Below are 19,156 nucleotides of genomic sequence, written 5' to 3' on the forward strand. Positions count from 1 at the left end.
AATAGATTACGTGAGTAACGTGGAGTACACGTCCTGTGTAAAATGGCACAAAGAGTGAAAGCAAACAAGTTGCTAGTGAAGCTGTTAAATCATCTAACATGACAAAGAGACCAAGATAGTTTTTACTCAGCGGTTGACAGATCAAACAAGGAGCTAGATGTGCCGGTGACCCCAAGGAAGTGTTTGCTAACAAGTCAAACATGAGAACCTGATTTGTCAAAATTATTTTTCTCCATTTATGTGGGAGTCCATCTTCTGCCTTCAACTGTCAAAAAACATTTAATTCCGCATTAAATCTTGGACAGCGGCGCTTCAGAGAGGCACTTGAACACATCAGGACGTTCCAAATCAATCAGTGTTTGCTGTCATGACTTATAAATTCCAACTGTCAAGACCAATTCTGCGTTAGGACAAAACATGTTGAATGTTACCAACTAGGGAGATTCTACAAGAGAACGTTTCTAGTTTCTACCTGCACACGTAGTCCGCCTTGCAGATCCGCAGCTGAGCCAGGCAGTTGGGCTTCTCCTTGTCTTCGTAGGAGCAGGACGGTACAATGGTTTGCCTCCGGCGCTCTGCGCAGGCCGTGTCGGTGCAGGGACAGAACAGCAGCTCGTGGGTGTAGTCGGGGGGAACGCGGTCGAAGAACTTCCTCAGCGCCTTGTTGCACCTTGGTCGGTTACATGGCCCCGAGCGGGCCGACGGCTGGATGCAGGACGAGACGTATTCCGTACGAAGCTTCTGACACGTCTCATCTATGTTACACGCCTTGGCAGCATCCAGGCAGCGGTTCACCGTCGTCACTTCAGATTCTAAAAGAGAGACACGAAGAGGAGACAGAAAGCATTTCATCTCTCCGCGCGGCTTGAGAAAATCAAATCCCAGGCAATGCACCAATCACTTCAGGGTCTAATTGGAGTCGGTATTGACTCGCTACCTCCAGACTCCGATGCAGGGTTGCATTCACAGATGAAAACACAAATGTGTCCTTTGAAGAACAAGCTAAACCGAAATGATGATTATATGTAATAAACCCAGTTGTGATGAGTAGGGAAGGAACGGCGGTTAAATGTTGCATGAGCCTGGGCACTGGATGGGTTTCAGCCGAGGCCTAATGGCTGAATATTTCATTCTGCTGGGTTAATGCAGAGTGGCAGCGCTGAAAAAAGCCGCTCCTCCATCTCTCTGACCGCAAAACAAGGCTGGTAATTACTGCTCCTTCCCCTCCATCCATCTATCCATCTTTCAAACATCCCCACATCTGGGTCCATCCCCGACTCACCTGACTCCCCCATTGCCATCTCCCTCCCTCGCTCGCTGCCTGCCTGCTACTCTCAGCGCTGCCGTCACCTCCACTCCATCTGTCTATTCCTGTCCTCCATCCATTCTTCCTACATTTTGTCCATCTCTGCCTCCCTCAGTGCCCATTCTCCCTCTGCCTTCAATGGTAATGAGCCCCCCCCCCCCACTGTGGAAACAGTGAAAAGGCCCTTTCATAACCATTTTCGTCCACATTATTTCCTATGCCATCATCGTGGGCTTTTTTTTCCTTCTTCCTTCAAGCAGCCTCCCAGTCAATATGGCCATGATGACACTCAGCTCCTCTGGCAGATAGCGCCGCTCATTAGTTAGTAAGCTGCCTGTACTTGTGTCTCTTGGTGAGTTTGGCTCTCACCAAGCTGTCACATAAAATATGAATGGCCTTGGAGAGAAAGCTAACAACCCATCACAAAGCAAAGGTTATTCCCGACTTAAGCCGAGGGGGGGGGGGGTAGGAAGGGAGGACCTGATGGAAATGTAGGGTGGGATGACAAATTGCATCCAGTGGCAGCGCGTGTGGGACACCAAATTTGCATGTACGTTTTCATGTGACATCCTTGTCAGTGTGTGTTTTTCCAGAGGAGACTTGCTGAGCATGCACGCTCTTATCCAAGAATATCCTGCGCCACATTCGTGCCTCGCACACATTTATACTTCTATGCTGCCCAGTGCAACCAGCAGTGCTGAGCTGTTCCTCGCTGGAGCCCCCGGAGGCTCGGCTCAGTCGTGCTCCAGCTTGTTTTCCAGTTCGCAGGTGTGGTCATGTAATATTCGTGTAAATCTACAGTGCAGTCTTTGGACAGTGACATAGTCTGTTGTTTTGACTCCAAGAAAAATCTGAAGACAAGGTTAAAGGGTAAAGACGGACGACGCGACAGCTCAGCGAGAGAGAAGCCACAACATCTCCATCATACCCTGGTGACTGGCGGCAGTGAAGGTCATAAACTCTGCCCCCTCCGTCTTCGCAGCAGGACATTACCAAAAATGCAGAGTGCACATTAAATGCATTTTGCCCAAAATGTGGTTGCAGCAATTTTCGGTAGTTCTTATTATGCTGATGTATGTTCAAGTGTTAATTAGTTTTGTAAGTTTGATTTGAATCAAATGTTCTTCTCTTATTTCCACCTCGTCATTTGATCTGCTTTAGGTGTTGGTCAGTTAGTTGATGATCGAACTGAACATAAATCAAAGCAGTGACAGTAAATCACACAGTAAATATGCAAATTGCCTGTCATACAATATGACATATATATATATTTTAAAAAAGATGTTTGTCCATCTGTCCATTCATCCATGTTTTATCAAACTAAGTATGATTTTAATTAGGATAAGTACATTCAATTTTTTTTTAAAGTTTTTTAAAAACACCATTATAATGTAAAACAAAGCAGCCAGTTTCATCTTAATTGATTTAAATTGCAATTGTAACTAAAAACTATTTGCCAGTAATTCTTGGATTAATATACCATGTACATGCACTGTCCATGTATGAAACACAATAAAACACAGATCTACAACCCAGCAGAATGAAATGTTTCTGGCCGTGACACCACCTCGCCTCTGTTGTCCTTTGTGCCCACTGAAGTGGAGCCGGATAAAAACCCTTCAGAGCCCGATTTCAAACCCACACAAGGTGAACATTTGATTCTCGAACGACTTCCAACGGAGTTTTCCTTTTAATCTTTGACTTTGGTCCCATTCATATTGGATGATCAATGCTGGAACCGGAGCCTCTTTATGCACAGTCCCTTGACTTGCCTTGACGTTGGAAGCCAGCGATGTGCAAAACACCTTTTATGTTTAACACTTTCTTAATACTTAACTTCAGTTAACTGATTAATTGGCAAAGGGCCAAGTTCACTGTTGTTTGAATACTCTTCAAAATATGACGAGCTGCGGCGTACGTCTTGGAAAATGGCGATTACTCTGTTTGACGGAGAGATGCTATGAGGGCGTGAAAACATCCATTAATCACCGTCTTTGTTGTTTTGGCAGTCGGGCTCGTCGAGATGCGCGGCATGGATGTCAACTTTGACCTCCCGCCGAGTCGCTGCGCGGAAATTTACGAGGAGGCGGCTCAGTGCAGGTCTGCTGCTGCTGTAAATCAAAAGCAGCCCTAACACGAGTGGTGTCATTTTAATAAGCAGCTTATGCACAAGGTCACAAAACATATGATGAGAAGTTTTTCTCATGCTTTTTGTGTGCAATGGTTTTCCTATTATATACAACCACCGGACAGCTTATTTACATTCCCCTAATCTGTGATCTCACTCAATTGTGCCCCACGAGCCCACGGAAAAATGAATGGGTGAAGGAGACGAGGGTGAACGTCACGGCGCGCCCGATGGTTTTCAAAGAATTATGAATGGTGCCGGGCAGATATCACCGCTTTGGTCCACATCATATAGACACCCTGTCCTGTTATTACACAGTAGTGAAATTGTTAATTTATCATTTAAGATGAACCAATTTGGCGCAGTTGGGTGTCACTGCTCTTGGTCATTACACACTGGTCAGTTTGCTTTATGTTGGGAAAACACTGGGTATGAATGTGTAAATGAAGCAGTGTCCTCCCTTTGAGCCGCCATTATCCACTTGTTTACACGGTGTGTGTGTGTGTGTGTGTGTGTGTGTGTGTGTGTGTGTGTGTGAGACATTTATCATCATACAGTGAGGCACGCATGAATGCCTTCGGTACTAATCACTTCATTTAAGTCATTATTTAAGTTTCACGGACTCTCAATCTCAGCTCGACTCATCCAGAGAACAGTTGCTGTTAGAGAAAAACAAAACACTTGACTCTCTGTCCTCTCCAGTGGAAAAAAGAAATCAACTCATTTGTGTGCAGCCTCTCTCTTTCCAAACCTCCAAAGGGGGGAAAAAAAATAAAAATGGGTGGTGTTGTTTGAGTAAACACACACCAGCTCTGTCTGTCTTCCATTTTCCTTCTCTCACTTCTTCTGTCTCGTTCTCCATCTCACCTCTTGCCGTGACTTTTTTCTTTCCTTTGTTCACCCCCCCCCCCCCCCCCCCCCCCCCAACAAGGTTTTGCTGCTTCCAGCTGCATTAAAATAAATAGGTAATTAATCCGTGCCTCGGGGGCTAACAGCAGCACATACCAGCCCTGCGGCTTGCCCACAGGCGCAGAGGCAAGACGGAACCAAAGTGCGGGCTGCTTCTCATCAAACACTTTGCAAAGCCACCTGCATTTCCACATGTTCGACACCCAAAATAACAGGATTACATCTCGATCTGCTCTCTTTCACACACACAGTGGGGTCCGAACGTCGGATACCAGCTTCCCATCCACCTGCACGGCTGGGACTTGTTTGTGGAAGACAGATATTCTTTTGCCTGTGCAGATATCTCGCTTTAGAGCAGGCTAAGCAAAAGGCAGCAACAGAGAAACATGGGTAGCGGCGGAGGCTTCCCCCAGTCACCTGCAGCGATGGAGGCCAGGCGAACGTAGTCGGAGCCCCTCTCCTCCGGCTCGTACGGGTAGTTCTCCACCAGGCTGAGTCCTGCCGGCACAGAGGAGAGGGGTTAGGTTCAACCCAACACAAAGCTTCTCTTTGGGTCTTTTTGGCGTCACGACACAAACACTCAATATATCATGATAAATATATCAGACAAAATACTACACACCACTTGATGAACCAAAGTGAATGGTCTTGAGAACTGACTTTGAATGTACTTTTAAAATACCATTTTAAAACATGACTACTCTTGTCCTACTTCTCAGTTGTTCTGAATATAAAAGTACATGCTATATGCCAAATGTTGAATATAATTGTACCTCAAATAGCAGGGCTAAATGTGGAAAAAGAGGACGAGGGCCAAAAGCATTAGATAAAAGCACAAAAGGGCTAAAATACAATGAGCGGGGACGGAACGGAAAGGAATCAGAGCCTCAGTTGGAACTATTTATGACACAATAATCACTCTTTTCATTTCTGTTGAGCCGCCTGGAGGCGGACGCCTCATTCCAGTGTAATTGTACACACTGTACCTGCTCCCTTCACGCCCACCTCCTCGGAGGGGCAACGCCAGCCTTACCATGCAGCACCGACTGGTGCAGGCTCCAGTAGATGCTCAGGCAGTTCTTCTCCTTCTTCATGCCCCGTTTGCACTGGCAGCCGTGCAGCGGCGTGGACAGCAGAGCGGTCATGGCGTTCTCGCACTGGTTGCGCGCCCCGGGTCCCAGCTTCACGCTGCCGTCCCCGGCCACGCACTGCCTGAGGGTGCGAAGTCGCGGGCTGCAGGTGTCGTCGCTGGAGCAGGTGTCCCCGGCGCGCAGGCAGTCCCTGCCGCCCATGGAGAGGGCCAAACGCGGGACTCCTGCAGGATGAGACAGACGGAGGTGAGTGTCGCGAGACTCCTCCGTGGATTACTCGTATCCGCACTTGTTAAGACAAACACATTTGTAATTTCAGCGAACACGAAATGAACAGTCCAAAAAGAAAAGACAAAAGGACATTTTCTTTTTTTTGCGCCGTCAGTTGGACTACGGACAAAGTGAAACACGTGAAAACATAACCGTTTGGAGGATGGTGATGAATATTAGCCAATTTTGAGCTTGTACAGCTAATTTGATTTGGGAAAATGCTCAGAACGGTGACCCAGAAAGCATGTTCTGAATGTGTGCCCGATTGTTGGTGTACCTGGGGTTTTTCAAAATGATGCTAAAGGGGGAAATTACATCAATCCAAAGCCTCTGATTCACTGATTTGTTTTCATGAGGACAGCTGCATTCATATGAAGAATTGGCATTGATTTAATCTAACAGAATAACGTGGCCAAAAACCCGCTTCTGTTAATATTCTGTCCCTCGTGTACTAATACCACTTAGGCTGCTGAAAGGCAGTTGTTGTACTTTATAATAAGCTATTTAAATACTTTAGTACTAACGTAGTGCACCTGCATGAAGGTATGAGAGTCACAAGAGACCGACATTCAGTCCCTAGTTTAGGTGAAACCTGTGTAAAAGTCAGTGGATCGCTCCTTTAACATGAATCAAAAACAAACCGGTGAATAAAATGTGAGATTTTACGATCCACTGAATCATTGCTGCAATAATCAAAATTGATTTGAATTTAATAATTGTATTACATTTATACGTCCGCTGTCAGAAGCGATCAAACTCGGTCAACGATGCATCTCACTGCTGCATTCCAGCGTTTTTAAATTCCATCCATCAACCCGAGGGGGGCGGTTATATTATTCATGAATTCATACAGTTGTCACATGTAATACATCTGACACCGCTGACTGGATTTTGATGAAACTAGGGGGGGGGGGGGTCATCTCACCAATACATCCTGACATGTTCAAAATTACGCTGACGTGTTTCAGCTGCAGTCAAAACAAAGTGTCATATTTATTACACAGTAGCCCAGAGAGCGGTTGCATCGCTTGTGAGGGACAGACGTGTTTACTGTTGTCTCGTTTCAAGTGGCACTAATCTGATGCAAGCGTTATGCCCCTAAAGACATTGAATACAAATACATTCCCTGATGTCAAGGACCTTTCACACTCACCCTGAAACATTCTGTGTTTTTTTGTGTGAGTGTGTGTGCAACAACACACACCAGCACATTCAAAGACCAACAACAGGCACAACATCTCTGACTCATATATATAAAATAACTCGACAAAATCGCGCTGCTCTGCACAACCAGATGAACGGGACAAAAGCTGTGTCCCAATTCAGGGGTCGCATCCTTAACGGAGGCGGCATTGGAGTGCGCCACCGCGACGTGACTAGGCCGTTCCCATCGTTGCATGCCGCTGACCAAGCTAAAGAACCAGCTTTGTGGGTGTGTTAAGGGCTTACATGTGTAAAAATGCGCCGTACCATTGACTGCTCCATTAGTATTTTACAAGGCATTCCTAAACTAGACTAGAGTTTAATTTTAAAGGAGTAAGAATAATTGGTTATCCAGTGCATGACACATTCCCAGAAATCAGTGTCCAAATGCATTTCTGTGTCACTGAGTGCTCGGCGAGACACGGCGTGCGGCGAGTTGTTCCAGTAATTACATCTTAATCAAATCTGATTCCATCACCGCTCAATCGAGCGGTGACGAGCGAAAGCCGTATCTCAATGAAGGCAGGAGCTCGCTGACTTTCCTCCTCCTCTGACGAAACTGTCAGAGTCCAACGCCTCTGTTCGACCCAAACTGTAACTCTCCCCTGGGTGACGTGAATTTAGAGATGATCCGACGAAACCCAATGGGCGACAGCGCGCCCGAATCAAATTTGCATCCTTAACCCCGGAGCCGGCAGCACTCGAGGAGAGAAGGGGGTCGACTGCCCTGCGGGAGACTAGGAGTCGACGAAAGTCTAGAAGCAACAGTGAGGAAAGAAGGACTTGGACGTTTGTGGAGGCTGTTGAGCGCGAGCATCTGCCACTCAAGTGAGAGGCTCATCTGCGCTGGTCCTGACAGGCGCCACTGAGTGTGCCAAAAGACATCCCCCTCAACGAGCCACTTACTTCACCGTACACTCTTCAGTTTTATATATTTTATGCAAAGCAAAGGAAGGAGAACAAAAAAAAAAAAAAGGCAGGGGTGAGACAATGTCATCCGTTGCCGATGCAAATCAGCTCCGCCCGAGTGTTTTCTTGGATCAAGCGCTGGTACCCAAGCAAACAGCGGAGGAATCGGCCTCATGTCGAGAAAGTCCACTCGCTCGCAGCAAAACTCTCAAACCGCAGATTTGCATTGGCAACGCGCAACATCGATACCTAACCACATTTCCACTCTTTTGTTTTTTGCCTCGTCTGCTGCGGAGCTGCGCGGTGCGAACAGATAAGTGGGCGGTGCGTGGGCGCCCCGGTACGGAAGGCGGAGCAGGGAGGAACTCCAGCGCCAGGTTGGCCCTCGCTCGGCTTCCCGGCAGGGAGGAGGAGAGCTCTCGGTGAGCGGCTGCGGCGCAAATCTCATTAGATGGTAACTGATCCAGTGCGCAGAGAGGTTGGATATTTGTCTGAGAAATTAAGCAGCACTCCAGATTGCGAGAGATAACTGTTTGCCTGGAAACAGAGCTTTGAACTGGCAGTTCAAAGAGAGACAGCCAAAACCAATTAGGGGAAATCAGTCGCCTTGTCATTCAGATTCGTTCCATCCAATGTTCCTCCCGGTTTAACCCACTGAGGTAAATAATCCAGCTGAGCTCTCGCTCTTCCTCGTTTGTCTTCTCGTCTCTCTGATTTCCTGTCTGCCCGCGTCCTCCCATCCCCTCATCTCGCTCGTCTCCTTCCTGCCTTTCCGTCTGTGCTCTCCTCTTCCTCTCGTCCCTCGCTCGCACACAAGCGCACCTGATGTGCAACGCGGAGCAGATTGTGAAACTGAAGAAAATTATTTTTTTCAATGAACAGGGATTTAAAAAACCTGTGATATTGGGAAGCTCCAGCTTCACTCTTGGAGCTGGGGGGGGGAAATAGAAAAACGAATTTGCAGCGTTTTCGACAAAATAGCATAGAATTATATTTTTGTTGATGGCGTGGCGAGATCAGAATTGAAAGCAATCATATTCCTGCAAGCATATAAAAGTGTCGATTTACAGTCGTAACGGCTGAGAAAGAACTCCTTGACAACAGTGGCTGAGACTAACAACAACGCCTCCCAAACTAGAACTCGGGCGTCTCTCTCCGGCAGCCGAGTATCGGTGGCCGCAATCGGCCGACATGGCGAAGCTATCTTTTAAAATCCCGCTGAAAGCACCGCACGCTTGTTACGACACACAAGCAGAAGCTCAATTTAGAGATTTACTTCCCGATAACTGATGTTCAACGCTGCGAAGAGTCCGTGAGATGAATGATGGCGACGACTGCGGGGCGAGAGCAGGCACACATCGATGACAACGAATGATGCGTCTGCGTACTGTAAGTTTACGGCTCATTCATCTTTAAAACTGTTTGCTACAGAGACAACCATGGTGCAGACTTTAATTAAATCCCACTGTTGGATTATAAACTCCCTGTGTTCTTAATTTCACAGACAATTCCTTCTCGTACTGCGTCTGACTTGATCAGCGCCATGTGTTGTCACTGACATCTGCCCTGTTCTGGGTCTTTATCTGCTGCTCTCCCTGCCTCACATACCACGAAGGCTGGTGGCAGGGTAGGGATGTGCGCTCTCCCTACCTCAGGCTTTCCACGTGTGCAGGTGGGAGGGCAGCGAGGTCCCAGAACAGAGCCATACCGCCAAATATAACTGATTCAAATGAATACATTTTGACCGTAGTGGTCCTGACTGAACTTACTTTGCTTTAGATGTCAAAGAGACTGCCCAGCAGCAATTCTATCGAGCATTCAACAAAATAACATCAGTCCAAAAAGAAGGAGAGTAAATGTCTGCGCAGCGACTCGGAGACTCTTCGATCCAAGTTCCAGCTCTGCGTTCAGAATACTGACTGAACTGTCCACGAGTGATGCGCAAAGTCTACTCTCTCCATTAAAGTCGATGCCGTTTGTTGTTGTTGTTGTTGTAACTTTCTTTGTGTTTATGGTTTGTTCACTACGTCTCGCGACGAAATCCATCTTTCTCTTCATCAGCTGCTGCGCGGCTGAGTGACTCGCTGTATATACGCAGACTGATGAATCCTATCAGAGATAACAGGCTCCTCGGATTGTCTGGTGAATCTTTGACGGCACCACCGGGGGACTGTGCTTTTGTGTCTGTATACATTGTTGTTGCTTATTAGCTAACTGAGCCTCCCCCAACACTTTTTTTTAAAGCGAGATGACTCACTGTGTCTGCTGGGGTTTCTTCTGCCCTGTGGTCTCGCCGTTCACAGCTGCTAATAAAGCCCCTCCCCCTCCTCCGCCACAAATGATGACAAAACAAAAAGCAATTCTTCTCACACACACACACACACACACACACACACACACACACACACACACACACACACACACACACACACACACACACACACACACACACACACACACACACACACACACACACACACACACACACACACACACACACACAAAGAACAAACACATTCATGTTAATCCTCATTTTCACATTCTCAGAGTAGTGAAGCAACTATTTAGACACATTACCATAAAATTTGGTTTTCAGCTGGAGTCCTTTGGACAATAATTGCTTTTCCAAATGTGCAGCGATTGGTCCTTTCGCTCTGTATCATTGATTCGGCAAAACATGATGAAATTTGAAGGAGAACCAAGAGACCACTCTGGTCGTGATGCCGAATGCAAATTTTCTTGCCCAGATTCCTCGGTGGCTAATCCGTCCTGAAGAAAGTCAATATCATTCTGCCGCTCTTCCAGAAAAAAACAAAACATTCAGTTCAACTGCAATTTGGACATTTTCTCTCCTGAGAGTCGAAAGTGCGGCTGGGCAAGTTCATCTCTGAGGCCCGAGCGATCGCTGAAGAACAATTTTGGGAACATTTTAAAAACCCATTTATCCGGAGAGAAAATAACTTCACTCTTCGGACTTTTGCCGACACATTTATGTTGAGCCAGATAATCAGAAAATTGATTGAAATGCTGTGAATGACACGATAGGGGAATGAAATAAAGTTAGGGTGGAAAAAAAGACATAAAAGTCTCAGAACTTCAATCAATGTCTCTAAAAAGTCCAGATGGGATATTATTATTATATTAATGATGATTTTTTTATGTGAATATAAATTACAGGTACTGCATGAAAGTATAATTACATCAAGCTGGAAAAAAAATTGGCTTTCCCTGCAATAAAACTATTGAGACTTTACTTGACCTTTTTGAACTTTTGATTTAATACACTGGAAGTTTGAACATTTCCACTTCCTCCTGATGGGGAACAAGTCAAAATCCAATTTTCTCCCTTTCTTTGCTTCTTTTCCTTTCTTCTTCCCGTCTTCCATTCATCCTTGATCATATTTCCTGTCAGTTTTTGTTGCTTCCTTTTCCCCCCGCTGATTTGAAAACACGAACATTCCCCAAGATGTGAGACACGAGTCAGCAAAACTGACCTGCACAACACTGTACTTTACTTTCGACGCATTAGTACTTCATACTGACGACTGCCTCGGTCTCACGGTGACACTTTGACTGACGAACGCTTTCTTGCCACTGCTACTTTTATATGAATGAAAGTGCACGAGCACCTCAGCGACGTTTCCCTTTGACCGCACATTGATGTCAAGTGGCGAGGTCCCAAAACAAAATGTCGCTCTGTGAAGGAAATGTTTTGATTTCTCCCTTTTGCTCCAAAGTGGAGAAAATCATTACCTGCACATTTATATATATATACACACACATACACACATATATACACATATATTTATATATATACACATATATTTATATATACATATCTATATATATATACATACATTTATATATACACACATATATATATATATCAGCTGCAACACATGTCTTGTCATTGAATGTACAAGGTTCCTGTTCTCATGCCAACTTCTACTCATTCGTCCGGTCACGAGTTCATTTTCAGTTGTAGATTTATTCTATTGTAACTTGACTTTTTGGTCCAGTAGTGAAGTCCCCATTGGAGCAGACCGGGTTCTTTGGGGATCAGCAACAACAACAGCAACAGCAACAAAACGAGACGCCTCTTTTTCTGCGCAGCCATTCAAAGAGTTGCGATGCGAGGCCGCCCAGTGTGGGCCACTTCTTTCTGTGCAGCTGGATCCTCGCTCGAATGACAGCTCAGTCCCCAGACGCTGCTCCGCCACTGAACGAAGCCTTCGCCCACAGAACTGCGAGACTTGCGGTGGATAACATGATCCCGGGTCTGTACCGCGTCAGGAGCACGACGGCCAGCTCACGACATCAGAGAGAAAAAACTTCCCACAACCACTTGTTTGTTCCCGATTCCTTCAGGATCTTCTTTTCAAATCAGGACCGAGCCTCATTATACATCGAGTGTCTACAAATGCCGACGAGATGACAAGGCGGGATACATACAGTAGCTGGAGGTTTGGTACAAAGACGGAAATCTGAGGACTGATTGACGTGTTTCTGTGTGATGTCTCGCGTGAAATGTTCCGTTCCGTTGCTGGTCGCAAAAGTTATTTGCAGTACATGAAAATGTAGCGACGGAGGAACAGATAAATCAGAGCCAAGATCCCCGAGGTGCACCTGGCCCTGCTCCACTTGTCTCTCCCAGAGCCTGGTCCCAGAGCCCATTAGAGGACGGAGCTGGCGACACACTGAAGCACGTCCAGCCCGCCAGCTGCCCCCCGGCTGCACGGTGCCAAGAGGCCGGGGGGAGGCTGTCGCACAAGACGACAATGATCCCGAGCGCAGAACAACACGCTGTCGACATGACGTCCCGTTATCCCCGGCTCTCCGGTCGTTACCCTTCCCCTCGAGTTGTCTTGACGCGCCCGCTCGCAACGCGCGTCCAAAATCTCTCGCCGGTCGCCGTGGCGACGGAGCGGGACACGCGAAAAAGGAGGCGTGATCAGTTCGTCATCCGTCTGCGAGTGACACGCGCTGCCGCGAAGAGACACTGGGTGTTTTTGTTGATCTCTTTTCTTTGACATATTTTTTTTGTGCCAGTTAATTCGCCGACTTGATAAAAGAGCCCAATGTCAGCTCAGATGTAATTGTGCCCAACGTTTCTCGGCGAGGGAACAACCTGGGGAAACGAGGCTGTTTGTCTCATCTGTCGTCGGGGGCGCCGCCGCTCTGACCTTTAAGAATCCTCGCTGCCGTCTGAGCACAGTGGATCTGACACTTGTCAGCCTTCGCTGGTGATTGCCTGTAATGTCGGGGATGTTGGAACCGAAACGCTTATTCCCCCGGCGAGCCCGTGGATAACAGTGCCAGCTCAAATGTGAATGATAGAAAACACTGCTGGGGCTGGAGTAAATACTGTGCTGGCATTTATTCTTTCACTCGTTTGAGTGATAATATGCCCCTTCTTTTTTTTTCCGCGCTCGGAACAAGAGCTGAAGAATAGTGCAGACAGAGTGAACACATCTGTCCGGCTCGGGGGGGGGGGGGGGGGGGGGGGGGTGTGGAACACTGCTGCTTCTCCGAGTGCCTGAATCGCCTCCACCGGCTTCGCTCAACGCGATAGAGCAGCGTCCCGCCAGGAAACAGAATCCCACCTGCATGATCATACGTCAAGGCTGAGAGAAGAAAACTAAGAACTTTTCACATTTCAAATTCTGAATTCTCCATCGTGTGCTGAAACCAAAAGACGACACCTGCTGCAAACGACACAGATGCCATCAGACTGGGTCTTTACCCAGGCCCCGGCTGTGCCTTGGTGTCCAGGTCATTAACATCAGGACGGCCACATCCTGGTGCCAGAAAAAAAAACAAAAAACAAAACACCGCCATCTTGACCGAAGTAGGCCAAAGTTCCACATGGAGGATTAACAAGACGGATTCCTACGAAACTTTTGTGTCAAAACTCCAGGACGTTGTTTAGACTTTTGGGAGAATGGTGGATTAGTGTGATATCCCGTGACCTGGTACAGAACTCCCAGAAATGGATGATTTTCACACCTCCATGGCTATTGTTCCAATAATCCACCTATTGACCGTGGAAGAGCCAAACGCAGCCTCAAGCGTGCTCGGCCTGCCAGTTACAGCGGGAGGCTTGAGGAGAGCGAACTGACAAACAGGTGATCTCCAGTCCTGACACGCAGCTTTCAGACTAAACCCCGTGTCCAAGGTCGCTGCTTCGTGCTCATGTGGAAATAATCCGGAGTGTCCTGCCTCCTCTCAGATCGCTGAGTAAATTTCCAGAAAATCGGAGGTGCGCCGTGAAAGTCATCCTCCGTAACCTCCGCGTCCTCTCTCCATCACTGAGGCTGCTCACCACCCAGTTCTCGGCCTTTTACTATGAGCATCTCCAAACTGCTATTTCTAACAATATTATCCCCAATATCAATAGTACCAATAGTTTTTACAGAAGATCATTTGGGACAACATTGCCCCGACGTTAGTCTGGCAAAGAAAACACCGATTCCTTTGTTCTGTGGATTTGGTTCAGCGGTCTTAAAAAAACTACATACAAAATATGGATGGTTATCCATAAGCAGAGGTATTAATGTACAACCCGCTGCTGTTGTTTTTATATTCGGAGCTTCCACTTCGCCGCGCTTCCCTTCTGTAAGAACTGATCCTACTGGCATTTGGCACAGTTTACCGTGGGTGTACTGTTGTTTTCTGTCAGATTTGTTTTTTGCGCCAATAATGATATTTTTTCATTCTGTTGCGTTGTTCTTTTCTCACTTGTCTTCCACAGACCAAGTGCTATAAAGTCAGATTGGAGCGTCTTCATAAAAAATGCAGGGATTCAAAGCTCCATATTTCTCTCTGGTTCTAAATACACATGCCAAAATCACTACACCCCTCTTCTTTTTCTTTACAAGTACACTTTCCATTTGCAGCAAACGTCATGTGGGTATTGAATATTGATATGACGCTCAGGTAACGTCTCCAGTTCCTCACTTGAAGCCACGGTGTCGTGAAGTGAACGAACACGCCTCAGTCTTTCTCCAACACGCTGGAACTTTACAACATGCGAGTTTCTGAGTATACTAGTGTTGGCGGTGAATTACCGAGTCTTCTTTTACTCTGAGAGTGCTGCGTCTTCCCGTCAGCCTCCTTCATGTGATTGTCTACTTACAGCCGCTGTGCGTGAACACGCTCTTGCGCTCTCGTTCCTGTTCGAACACGTAACTGTAGGCGGAGGAAATGTCATTGTTTGAGTTAATCCCCGAGCGAGCAGAGCTGCAGAAACAACTGTCAAACAAGTTTAACGTGATTTGACCTGAAAAATCTCCACGGCTCTACCTATGTTGTGGAAATAAAAGCCCCATAATGAACTGAGGTTCTTCCATACAGGGAGAAACAAGTCAGTGAATGGTTTGATGGGTTTGAAAATGAATAATATGGTGTGGGCCGTTATCAAAACACAGAATGAGAAAAAAAAATCTTTTATAAGAATGAGATTTAATCCCACAGGGAGAGAAATGCCAAGGAACACTGTCATGACCATGGGCTTAGAGAAATTGTAATTTAAAAAAGAATTACATTTAAAAAATACAATTAAAAGACTAAATGATTGGTTTATTAAAAAAATTATCGTCAGATTAACCAATAACGAACATAATTAGCTGTTGCTAACATTGTAGTTTCTGAAAATCCAACTTGCAGGAAGGATACGTGGCCCCTTAAACAACTCCCCCTCCAGAAATCAATGAATCAATTGGAACATCAATTAAAAAACCAATGTTGTCAGAATGACAGGTGGCCAATCAGAGGAAAACTGCATTGATTATTGGGTATTGATCTGTAACTAACAGGTCAGTAGTTATCCTCCGTTCGATGTTCCCTCTGCTCCATCTCTGTCCGTGGTGCTGAATCTGGAGCTGACAGGAAGTTTAACCAGGGAATATTCAGTAGACGGTCGTGAGCAAGTTACACATTAAATATAAGTATACAGTCTATCGTATAACCCGCCTGCAGCTGACATGTAGAAACAAAGCCTCAGAGTAATTAAACAATATCAAAATTAGTAACAAATACAATTACTGTACTTTATACTCTACTCGTTATAGGGCAATGCTGCGTGTGAGCTGTGTTTGAATCCCATTGGCTGGATTTCATACGCGACAAAGTAGCAGTGGATTTTATTATTCAGTCCGATTTTTTGTTTCGCCTCATCAAACTTTTTAACTTCTTTAAAGTTTCACATATTCCTGCCTGGTGTGAAACAGCTTTAATACCTAATCAAATGTCAAATGCACGGGAACGCGCGCGTACAAATGCATGTACTGTATCTCGAAAATGAAAGTGTGTATGTGTCTGATTGCGAGTGCTTCCACGAGACCGCCTGCGTGGAGCGTTCTGCCATTTCTGTGGAGCCTTTGTCTGCCTCCGTCCGTCAATGTGCCCGGGTCAGATAAGGCGACGGGACGAGGACATGTTGATTGCAAGCCCGGCCTGTGAATGCATCAGCGACCCCCCCAATTATAACTTTTGCAAAGCGCTCTCCAAATGTATGTTATGACCCGGTGGGCACAGGTCCGCAGTCAATTAGAAAAAGAGAGAAAGGAAAAGAACCAAAGTGCACTTCCATGAGAGTGAAAAACTAACCGTGAAGATGGCAGCCGGAGTTCATTGTTCAGTCAGATGGCTGCGAGCCTTTCGTGAAGGCGGCGTCATTACCCAGTTATGTTATCGGGTGTTTTTTTTTTGCTCTCCGCTGCCGATGCCCTCGCCGGCCAAGAATCTAACCCGCATTAATTACTGATTGTGGATGCAATGCTAATTAATGCCGTCATTCCCAAAGATAAAAATAGACGTTGGACTTTGATGTGGGCGCCTGGCAACGCTCTGTGGCCACACACTCGACGGCCCGCGTCGAGCCAAAGGAGGTGAGCTGACGTCACATAACGTGAGGCCAGCGGATTAGGAGACGCACCGGTGGACGTCGGCGTCCCCCTCCTCTCGGTTAGGAGAGCGTCACGCTCCACATGCGATCCGGATGAAATGATAATACGTATTGACAGATCCGCTCGCTGTCTCTCTCTATCTCTCTGCGGCTGCTTTATGCTCCGTCACTCTTTCGCAGCGATATCATTCTGCATGAGCAGAATTATCGTTTTGAAATCTCTCGGCTGCGCCCGGTGGAATACGTTTGTGCTGGGGTTTTGATGTTGTTGTGGAAGAGTGACTCTGAAAATGAATTTTTCTTTCTTTCTTTCATGTCAGCATTCCCCTGCACAATGTGACCTGGGGAGCGGGGGGGCATCGCAGTGTCACCGTGAGCCCTTGTCACTCGGAGGAGGGCACTTCTCAGTTTAGCTCTCCGGTCATGAGTCTGGAGCCCGAGGCATCTTTTTAATGAGGAAGAGGGACACTGACAGGACCGGGGCGGACCCGGCACAGTCCAGGCCCAAAGCCGGCGGTCTGCGCAACCGCTCTGTACGTGTCCACCCTCGGACCGAGGCCGAGACGGCGGAACACACGCATGCGCGAACAACACAGGGGAAACCTGCAGAGACAGATGAGGTCGGACACAAACGACTAGCCGGGCTCTCTCTGTGTCAGAAGCAATTTGAAGTGCCGCCCGCCGACTGCCAGGTTCTGGAACACGCTGGAAAAAGCTTCTCTGTGTTCAGTCGCACGAACACGCTGAGAGCCTCCGTCTGCACCAGAGTTTCACTCGCAAATCATTTGCTGCCGGGGCGGAAAAGACCTTGGAATGGGATTTAGACCACTGGGTAGAAAAAAAAAAGACGGACAAACTTTTAAAAAGTGAAGTATGTGACAGTGGGGCTGCACGGTGGCGTAGTGGTCAGCGCTGTCACCTCACAGCAAGAAGGTTCTGGGTTCAAACCAACCAGGGCCTTTCTGTGTGGAGTTTGCATGTTCTCCCCGTGTATGCGTGGGTTCTCTCCGGGTTCTCCGGCTTCCTCCCACAGTCCAGAGACATGCAGAATGGGGTCAGGGTCATTGGAGACTCTGAATTGACCGTAGGTGTGAATGTGAGAGTGACTGGTTGTCCGTCTCTGTATGTGGCCCTGTGATAGGCTGGAGACCCGTCCAGGGTGAACCCCGCCTCTCGCCCAATGTCAGCTGGGATTGGCTCCAGACCCCCCGCGACCCTTAAATGGATAAAGTGGTAGACGATGGATGAAGTATGTGACAGTGAAGCGGGGAAACAGATTCACTGGTTTTAATCATGACACAAAGAATCCCTGCGGAGAAACGTTTCCTTCAGGCAGTGATGCGACTGGTCAATTATTAGCTTTGTCGTCAACATGCTCAGGTTGTTCAGAAAACACTAGAGTTGTGTTCATACAAGCATATTTGGGTCACTCGTGAAATACAGACAACTCAACTACTTCTATTCTATTTCATGCTACTTTGAACTTCTACTCCGCTACATTTTAAAAGTCTACGTCAAACTGTGTTTACTAGTTAATTCGCAGCATCATATTTGACATACAAAAGAGTGCTGGTCCCTCAGTATAGAATATGATGCATTGCTATACGAATACAGGATAAACCCAACAGTTAAAACAGATACAATTTGCAAAATAATTGGTGCTGGCATATGAATGCATCAGTAATAATAACCTTATATGAAATCAGTGATGCTTTTGTTTTTGATACTTTTTTTCCTGCATACATTTTCCTTGAAGTATTTTTTCAATGCATGAATTTTAATTTTTTTTACAAGTATAATTTTACAGTGTATTGTTGCTGTCTTAACCGCGGGAAATAATGTAGATCTTATTATAACATAGACTGGAGACCACTCCAGACTGATCTGCATGGGGGGTTTGTAATCATGGTACCGATCATGTAATGTGCTGCTGGAGGCACTGGAAGAATTATTATTAATATTATCAATGCTCACAGTTATGATGTGCTAAACTCCAGGTGGATGCAAGGGAGCTCGACAAGTTAAATTGGACAAACCGCAGACAAAGGGAAGCCTCTGGGCTCACTTCAGACGCACTCGCTCCGAGCAAAGGATGTAGGTAAGAAAATGCCTCTATTAATTAGAGCATATGAAAGTAGAAGAAGAAGAAAATTCATACAAGAGGAAAAAAACGCCAAAAGACACCGAGGTCTCTCCTCAGGGCGTGACTGGAAAGATGAGTGAGCCAGAGTGAAATTTTGTGTTTTCCATTGCACGGAAAACTGTTGGTCAGAGAAGCTGATCCGGCAAATCACACAGTCAATCTACAGCAACAAGACCGTGTGGAAAAGAAGTTGATAGTCATAATTCCATCCATCCATCCGTCCATACTCTCCCGTTTATCGCCTCCTCCTCTGATGAACTGCTCCAAAGAAGGAAACACCCTCCACCTTTTA

The 19,156-nt window shown here is 46.5% G+C and overlaps 1 protein-coding gene across 2 annotated transcripts in view; it reads right to left on the minus strand.

The window, feature by feature from the left end:
• gfra4a (GDNF family receptor alpha 4a) overlaps nucleotides 1–19,156 on the minus strand; it is a 199,321-nt gene that overhangs the window by 15,886 nt on the left and 164,279 nt on the right. For both annotated transcript variants that reach the window (XM_035609678.2, XM_035609677.2), the window contains 3 exons: nucleotides 5,377–5,658; nucleotides 4,761–4,841; nucleotides 473–812 (listed from right to left, as the gene is read on the minus strand). In XM_035609678.2, coding sequence (XP_035465571.1) covers nucleotides 473–812; nucleotides 4,761–4,841; nucleotides 5,377–5,635 — 680 coding nt within the window. In that variant the 5' untranslated portion in view covers nucleotides 5,636–5,658. The remainder of the gene's footprint in view (nucleotides 1–472; nucleotides 813–4,760; nucleotides 4,842–5,376; nucleotides 5,659–19,156) is intronic.

This window comes from Scophthalmus maximus, chromosome 15, assembly GCF_022379125.1.
Source record: "Scophthalmus maximus strain ysfricsl-2021 chromosome 15, ASM2237912v1, whole genome shotgun sequence".
In the NCBI taxonomy this organism is placed as follows: Eukaryota; Metazoa; Chordata; class Actinopteri; order Pleuronectiformes; family Scophthalmidae; genus Scophthalmus; species Scophthalmus maximus.